The sequence below is a fragment of the Centroberyx gerrardi genome, chromosome 7, assembly GCF_048128805.1.
Source record: "Centroberyx gerrardi isolate f3 chromosome 7, fCenGer3.hap1.cur.20231027, whole genome shotgun sequence".
Classification (NCBI taxonomy): domain Eukaryota; kingdom Metazoa; phylum Chordata; class Actinopteri; order Beryciformes; family Berycidae; genus Centroberyx; species Centroberyx gerrardi.
This window is the reverse complement of record NC_136003.1, coordinates 27363920-27372373: the sequence shown is the minus strand read 5'-3', so window position 1 is coordinate 27372373 and position 8454 is coordinate 27363920. Positions and strand designations below refer to the sequence as shown.

The window sequence follows — 8454 nt, the reverse complement described above, 5'->3', positions numbered from 1 at the left end:
ACCACAGACGGCCCCCGAGCTGCAGCACAGAGGTCAGCTCCCCTTACAGGACCAGGTCCAGAGCCACGTCCAACTACAACTCGCTCTCCACTCGGATAATGGACAGCAGCATAGGAGATGGCGGCGTTATCCAGCTGCACCCCGAGGCGGCCGGGCCTGTCCACTGCAGAGACATGGAGCCGGGCCCCGAATCTCTGGGCAACTACATGAATTCGACATTAGCTCAAGGGCTGGGTCTTTACCACGAGGGGGTTCACGGCAACCTGTGGCATCCGGGCTTCTACCGGTCCGACCAAACAGGCGGCCAGATTCCCGAAAGCAGCGGCGGGGAGGAGAGCGACAGCGGCTCCGATGTCATTTTCCTCGTTTCCTCGGCGAAGGATTCACTCTTATGTAGTTCTTTCATGCAGGAGAGTGTGAGCCATATCGTGGAGCCCCTGTCCCCTGCTGCTCCCTCGCTGGATGAAGGGAGAGGTTGTTATCTCCTACCTCAGCCGCTGAGCTCGCCCAGTCCTGACAGCACGTACTCAGAAGACTCCTCAGACAGCTCAGCAGACATACCTGTGCATCACACCAGGCCCATAGTGCTCCTGTCAGACCTAAGCGGCGTTTATGGCAACCCCGTCGAATCCCCGGTAGATATTTCGAGCGACGACAGCGACGTTATCGAAGTTTCAGTCACCAACGAAAAGAAAAAGAGTCACAATTTCCCCGGCAAAACTCCTTGTAAGAAAAGCCTGGTAGGAGATCATCAAAGTGATACCGATGAACCTCAGCCCAGAGAGTTACGACGCAGCACCAGAATTAGGAAGTCCCCTCCAGAAATGCCTAAATTCACCCCTAGTGTCTCTCAGCACAATTTGAGGAGCCAAGTCAAAAATGCCAGGGTAGGTTTATATAATGAATGTTATGATTCTGATGACGTGATGGAGTTCACAGAGAGGTTGTCCAGTTCAGAGGCAGAGTCCGTCCTACAGCCAAATCTCACGCAAAGAGACAGCAGTCATTCAGATGACTCTGATACGGACACTCAGACAGACAGTAAACGTCCCTCCAAATCGTCTCAGAGCGAATCATCCCATGCCCATCAGCCTCGCCGCAAAGCCTCCTACGTGAAAACCGTTAAACGGAAACAGAAAAAGCCCCTTAGCATTCATAAGACTAAAACGTTGCGGACCGAACCGAAAGCCCGCCAGAGAATCCCCTCAGAGCAGCACCCAAAGGTCTCAGGCGGCAGTAAAGCGTCAGGAAACAAAAGCGCCGCCACGAAACGGAGGCGAAAGAGGCGCACCCAAACCGGGCCGTCCGCTCTGTTTTCCCCCAGAGAGCCGGAGATCAAGCTCAAGTACGCCAGCTTCAAAGAGGAGAAAAAGGACAGCAAATCGGAAGGCTTTCGGCCTTTCGTCCATGTGGAGCGGAGGCTGTGCACCGTCGTCAACTACCAGGAGGAGGAAGCGACTGTGCGGTGCAGCAGAGGCCAGCATCCAGCAGCCGCCGCCGCCGCTGCATCCCTGTCTGGGTTTGTCCCCAAGACCTCTTGTTTCCAGCCGGGTCGACTCAGCTCAGAAAGCAAGTGTCGGCCCACGCAGGTGTGCTGCCTGTGCGGGCAGACGGCCAGCGTCATGGGCCTCGGGGACCTTCACGGCCCTTATTACCCCGCCGGGCCGCCGCTGCCGGACTGCCAGAGCCAGCGGCAGAACTGCACAGCGCCGCCTCCGGAGGAAAGGCAGAGCAGACAAAAAGAGGAAGAAAAGTTACAAGGACTCAACAACAGCCACGCGGTAAATTCCACAGATGAGTGTTGCGATGGTGACGGCTCCACGGTGCCCTCTGTCAAAAGTCCGCTCGGGAGTGACAGTGTCCCAAAGGTGCCTCTTCACCCGGATGAGTGCTGGATCCACGAGGACTGCGGCATCTGGTCCGCTGGTGTTTTCCTGGTCAGAGGGAAGCTGTACGGGTTGGGAGAGGCGGCTCGGCTCGCACAGGGAACAGTGAGTGACAGAGACTTACCTCTTTTTTTTTTTACTCAAGATGATCATTAAAAAAAAAGATGTCCGCTCTGCCTTTTTTCACCGTATGCTCCTCTTTTCAGGTCTGTTCGACATGCCAACAAACAGGTGCAATAATGGGTTGTTTCCAGAAGGGCTGTCCCAGAAATTATCACTACAGATGTGCCACTCAGTCAGGTACAGTGTAAAACATATATATAAACTACCAGTTAGAAGTTTGGACATACACATTTTTCTTTATTTTTACTATTTTCCACATTTTAGAATATTAGTAAAGACATCAAAACTATGAAATAACACAAATGGAATCATGCAGTGACCAAAAAAGTGTCAAACAAATCAAAACTATCTTATATTTTAGATTCTTTAAAGTAGCCGCCCTTTGCCTTGATGGAAAGACAAAAGGCTTTGGAAAGAAATTCATACATAGGATCAACTTCACTATTTATATTTGTCTTAAGAAACAAATTCCAAGCATTTAAGCAGAAGCCTTTAGATCAAAATGGCTCTAAGAGGATGAAAAACATACATTCGTACATTCAATCAGGTGGGTCCAAACTTTTGATTGGTAGTGTTTATCAATCATGTAGTGAAAAAATGGGAGCTGTTACCCAGTGGACTTACATTGTCATTATTTCCACTGTATGTATGTTCCAAAATTATTGTATTTTAAGGATTTGGAATTATTTTATACTGCGATTTTAGATTTAGCAACAGTTGCCTAAAATGTATTTCTGCCTGTGTTAACACTGGCAAAGATGCAGCATTTTCAACATCATTATCACAATGATGTTGAAAATGCTGCATCTTTCCAGGGTGAGAGCTTGACTCACTTCTGTTTTTCTTATGTGTGTGGGAAGGCTGTCATTCGTTTGAAATGATGAATCCTGAAGGATAGTTTTGTTTTGTTTTTTTCTGTCTTTTCAGGCTGTGTCTTAAATGAAGACAACTTCTCAATGAGATGTCCAGAGCACAAGGTAAAGACTCAGGGTTTTTGGTATAGCAGATGATGAACATTTGAACATTTTCCTCCCTGTTAAAGACGGTGTCAAATATATTTGCAATGGGAGATCAAGATATGAATTTGGTGGGAAATAACACTTTTGTCATACTTATTTGAAGAGGATGAAATTAAATCTTATGATCGAGAAAGTTTTGTAGGAAATAAGGTGGGTTGAACAGAGCTTTACTGATTGGTTGTATAGAAAAATCGGTCACAAGGCAACCTGGATTCATTTTGTTTTCTACTGTTTTGCACTAGTTTTCTACAACATTTTTTCCACAACTCACTGCATTTATCAGATTTTCACTGCATGTCCTGGTTTGGCAAATATGAATTTGGTGAGTGAGTATATTCCCAGTGACGTGTGTTTGTATCCATCAGAACAAACTGTTCACAAGTGTAACCAGACAATCCAGGAGGTGACAGGAAAGACATGTGGGGCCACAGGAGGTATGTAGTGCTTACTTGATCATTTTGAACCAATATAATTGTAGTAGAAATAAAAAAAAATCATCACCCTTATAGATTTAGAAGAAAAAAGCAGCTTACTTCCAGAAATACTTTTGTTCTTCTTCAGTTTTATTTATTTGGCGAGGGGCTTTTTAATGTTGCATTAGTTTCCCAGCAGTCACATTTTCCTCCTTTTACCTCAGATGTGTGTGTGTTCTGGACCGGACTCCATTTTGACATGCCCCTCCTGTGTTTGGGACATTCGTTCCCGGGACGATCCGCACATCTCCTCAGGCTGCGACGCGCGGTTTCCCCGATTTCACCTCTGCTGTTTTTATAACACTAATTAAGGCCAGCATGTTTGCCCGGGCAGAAGGCAAACCTTGTGGTAAGATCCCACCCATCATGAGACAAAGATCAACCAGGGGCCACTTTAGGATTTTTTAAGATGTGTCTGTTTTTTGTCTCTATTTCTGTTTTCGTAGGTCTTTAACACAGGCAGTTTCACCAATTGGACTGACAAACTGAGCCGGGATGGTGTGTGTGTGTGTGTGCGTGTGTGTGTGTGTGTGTGTGTGTGTATGTGTGCGTGCGTGTGTGTGTGTGTATGTGTGTTTATTTATTCCTCTCCTCGAAGATCCACACTTGGACTAGCCGCGTCACAAATGTCATTTACTTTTTAAACAGAGTAATTCTACAGGGGTTGAACGGAGCTTTACTGACAGGTTGTATAGAAAAATCGATTACAAGGCAACATGGATTTGTTTTGTTTTCTACTGTTTTTTACTAGTTTTTTATGAACTGTTAGTGTTTCAGTCATCACATAGCCTAACTTCTGTTTCATCAGTTGCATGCACAGTTGATGTCTGTTTTAATACGATGCACTTTATATATGATTTTTAAACATCAGTTACTATTTGTGTATGTTTAGTATTTGTAGACTTTGTTTCTTCCCTCTTTACTAATGTAATTCATAGGAATAAACTGAATTTTAAAGCGGCACTATGCAAGAATTTTATGTATAAATTCACCCGTCGTATCAGCCTAAATCACAAAGTTGGGGCTGCAACAGAGAGGAGCGTCCCATCCCCACTGACTGAGACGTTATAGATTAGCTCTGTTTGACCAGGTGAAGTAGGGACACTATTCTGCCCACAGGAAGTGACCAATCAAAACTTAAGAGTGAAATGAAACTGTCTCCTAAACAGCTGGGTGAGCGCTCCGTCCAGAGAAAGCTGGACTCCAACATTAGAGCTGCATCTGGATCCACATGACCATGCTGTCTTCCCCTCACTGAGCCCCCTAGTGATGAAATGTCTGACATACAACAAGTTAAAAACCCTTGTGGTTCTCAGCAAGGGCAGAAAGGTGAGGGATTAACATGAGTCAAAACTGAACAGTCCTCATAACTTTATATAGGAAGGAAGTCTGATACATTTATTACTCTCAGAAACAAAATTTAAAAAAAAAAGGCTTTTCCAAGGAGAAGCTTTACTCCTTTGAAACCAAATAAAACGTAAATAAAAAGTTTAGTCTCTATAAATTGTTTAGTCTATAAATCAAATAAAGCCTTTTTGAGGATATTGGGTTATTGAAATCCTTAAAACGCTCCATCTTTTGACAACCTGCCCACTTGTGAATGGGGCAGAAATATGAAAAAATGAAATGCAGAAACTATATAAAAACTGGAAGCTGCCAAATCAGGTTACATTTATACATGCACAATTTCTGTCAGCCATTGTTCTGTTACATTCAATGAGGATCCAAGCTTGTATTTTCTACTCTTTGTGGAAAGGATGAAGAACAAGGGAGAGTAAATGCTCCCTTGTTAAACAGAAGTTGGAACCAAATTCCACTTTGTTTGTCAGCCATTTTGGGGCGTTCCTCCCTCCATTCAGGGGAAGACGATATCCAGAAGAAGGCATGTTATGTGGAACCGAATGCAGCCCTGATCTTTTTCCTCTCACCTCTTTTGTATCTGTGGTCTAAAGCATCACAGACCGACATCACACTACAGGATTTCTGGGTATTGAAGTTAAAATGTTTAAAACAGTTATCGCTGCCATTTGGAGCTGCTAACAAAATTGCCTAGTGCAGCTCTATTTATGAATTTTTGTCCTTTTATATTTCAGTTCACATGACTAGTGTCGAGGCTGATATGAAAGGCGACTTGTTAAACAATCAGTTAAATGTATTGATTACTTAAAAAGTAAGGGGTTCATTAAGGGTCTCAAAAGGGTTCTTTGGTGGTTTGTTCATTTTTTAGATTTTTCTTTTTTATTTGAAGAGCACAGATAGTTCAGAATGTTATTTAATACACGTCAATAAAATTGAACCCATGTCTTTCACCTGAAATAAAAAAAAAAAAGTGATTTATAAATGATAACCTTGTCATTTCTTAATACTCTGTTTTAGTCATTTCAAATATTCTGATATGTGATGGAGAGGTCTTGGAGACAATTGATTAGATTGATCGATTAGTCATTCCTCCTACATGTGTAAGAAAACATTTTGCAGCATGAAAGCCTGTGTGGCTGGGTTGTGGTGGGAGTACATTTACTAATCTTATTTTTTCCTAAAACAAGTGGAAAGATCTGCCAACTGTGTGAGGTAATACCACTTGCTTCCAATGCAGTTTCTATCTTTCTATCTATTGTCACTATCTTGAAATGAGGCAGAAATAATAAAGGAAGATCACTGTGCTAGTATCAAGAAAATGACGCTACAGTCAAGACAATTCTTGGAAATTTGAATTTAGAAGTTCAGTCTCACCCCATTGGCGTTCTTTTCCCCCACTTCTTTTCAAAATGAGGTTTTAAGACACAATACTAAATTAAATGACTTATTAATGGGGAGTTTTTGCAGTGTAGAGGACAACTTTTGATACACTACCAGTCAAAAGTTTGGACACACCACATTTTTCTTTATTTTTTATTATTTTCCACATTTTAGAACAAAAGTAAAGACATCAAAACTATGAAATAACACAAATGGAATTATGCAGTGACCAAAAAAATGTTAAACAAATCAAAACTATTTTATATTTTAGATTCTTTAAAGTAGCCGCCCTTTGCCTTGATGGAAAGGCAAAGGCTTTGGAAAGAAATTCACACAGTGTATAGTGGCAATTCCGTTTCAAAATTATAGCCACTGCCCCGCAATAGAAGAGTTGTTTTAACGCACCTTTGTTGTAGATCCAGGCACCATACGGATGTTCATTGTTTGAAAATAATAAACTCAAATATCCTACCAAATCGTTGTAGGCTAGCACAATAAACAGCACAATAAAGTATGTTCAAATGTGTGTGTATGAAAGAGAGAAAATAGATGATGGATGTATATAAGATGATACTATATTCTTAAACGATGAGATGGTTAAAAAACTGTTTGCTCCCAACTAAAGCTAGGACTCCATTGTTCCTCAAACTTTTCCCACTTCCCTTTGTTAACTTGCACCACACCCCAATTACTATGGGTGTGGCCAAGTTGCCAATCAGTGGCCAAGCTGCCAATCAGTGGCCAAGCTGCCAATCAGTGGCCAAGTTGCCAATCAGTGGCCAAGTTGCCAATCAGTGGCCAAGCTGCCAATCAGTAGCCAAGCTGCCAATCAGTAGCCAAGCTGCCAATCAGTGGCCTAGCTGCCAATCAGTGGCCAAGCTGTCAATCAGTAGCCAAGCTGTCAATCAAAATCAGTAAATCAGAACTATAACAAAAAGATGGCAAGTCTTGAAATTATAATTATTATTCTTTAAATATAAGCAAAAATGCTATTTTGGCTCCTACACATAGGATCAACTTCACTATTTATGTTTGTCTAAGAAACAAATTTCAAGCATTTAAGCAGAAGCCTTTAGATCAACATGGCTTTAAGATAATGAAAAACAGTACATTCAATCAGGTGTGTCCAAACTTTTGACTGGTAGTTTATATGTAATTCCATGTTACAGCTAAATGTGACTTATTACTGGGGGGGGGGGGGGGGGGTTCAGTCTGGAAAATGGTTATTTGTTATTGTCTGTGAAGTAGAAATGCATCGGTTATGAATGGCGTTTGAAAGATGCAGAAATCTTCTCTTTATCTTCCAAGTCCAGGCTTTTATTTTGGAGTATACCGTGTTGATGAGATGCATTATGTATCGATGCAGAGCCGTTAACATCCGAGCATATGTCAGCGACACCGAGCACAGACGTTCACACCGACTCCCAGCTCTGCGTTTTGAGTCACGTCCCACTTCACTGGAGATACTCCTCTTCCCCACCACGTTTTGACAATTGAATGCAACTCCGGTAACGTTCTCCAGCACTTGTCTGCCACACAATTATCAGGCTGCCGTGCTGACCTGTGGGAGGGAGGGAGGGAGGGGGGGCTGTTTCTCGCCCTGTTGAACCCAGAATAGACTCCCTGCTCTCACCTGCTGAAATAGCCCGGCAGCCAGCGACTGTGTGAGGACACAGATTTAGTTTCCGTGGCAGAGAGCATCATTTCACGCAGTTTTTAACAGCCTTTTTTCTTTTTTTGCCAGTGGCAGGTTACAACAGCTGCTGTGTTTCCTCCCTGTGAAAGACGGTGTCAGATGCATTTGCAATGAGAGAGAAAGATATAAATTAGGTGGGAAATAACACTTTTGTCATACTTATTCGAAGGCGATGACGAAACAAAATCTTATGATCAAGAAAGTTGTCTAGGAAATAAGATATTTAACAGATAGTTGGAGCGCAGTTCGTCTTTCCAACCCATCATCCCCCCACTTGCTGATTATGAAGTTGATGAAAACTGGGATCACACAGTGAATTCATATTCACTTATGAATTGATATTCACTTCATCACTGAGCTGTTGTCACATTGCTCATCCAAATACAGCATTTTCCATAAAACACATGTCAGTGTTATCAGCCAAGAGGGTTAGATCTGTGTCATGTAAAGAAATGCTGCTAACCCTTTAAATTACAGGCCATTAATTACATAGTAATGACTGGAAATAACTAAGTAAT

At 42.6% G+C, this 8454-nt stretch overlaps 1 protein-coding gene across 2 annotated transcripts; it reads left to right on the top strand.

The window, feature by feature from the left end:
• Positions 1-344: 344 nt before the first annotated feature.
• Positions 345-5808, top strand: LOC139909176 (uncharacterized). Of its 2 annotated transcripts, XR_013504986.1 has the most exons (6): positions 345-1991; positions 2093-2186; positions 2937-2986; positions 3394-3462; positions 3666-3850; positions 3948-5808. XR_013504986.1 is itself a non-coding variant. In XM_071896159.2 (5 exons), the coding sequence occupies exons 1-4, from the start codon at positions 405-407 to the stop codon at positions 3433-3435; spliced, it is 1773 nt and encodes a 590-aa protein (XP_071752260.2). In that variant the 5' UTR covers positions 345-404; the 3' UTR covers positions 3436-3462; positions 3666-5808. The 2 variants fall into 2 exon arrangements, 1 of the variants encoding a protein (XP_071752260.2); XM_071896159.2 differs by having other exon boundaries at positions 3666-5808.
• The last annotated feature ends 2646 nt before the right edge of the window (positions 5809-8454 follow it).

Coding starts and splice junctions, on each gene's coding strand:
- LOC139909176 (XM_071896159.2), top strand. CDS start 405: ATGCAGGAGAGTGTGAGCCATATCGTGGAGCCCCTGTCCCCTGCTGCT. Junction 2,187..2,936: donor CAGATGTGCCACTCAGTCAG/GTACAGTGTAAA, acceptor CTGTCTTTTCAG/GCTGTGTCTTAAATGAAGAC. Junction 2,987..3,393: donor TGAGATGTCCAGAGCACAAG/GTAAAGACTCAG, acceptor TGTATCCATCAG/AACAAACTGTTCACAAGTGT.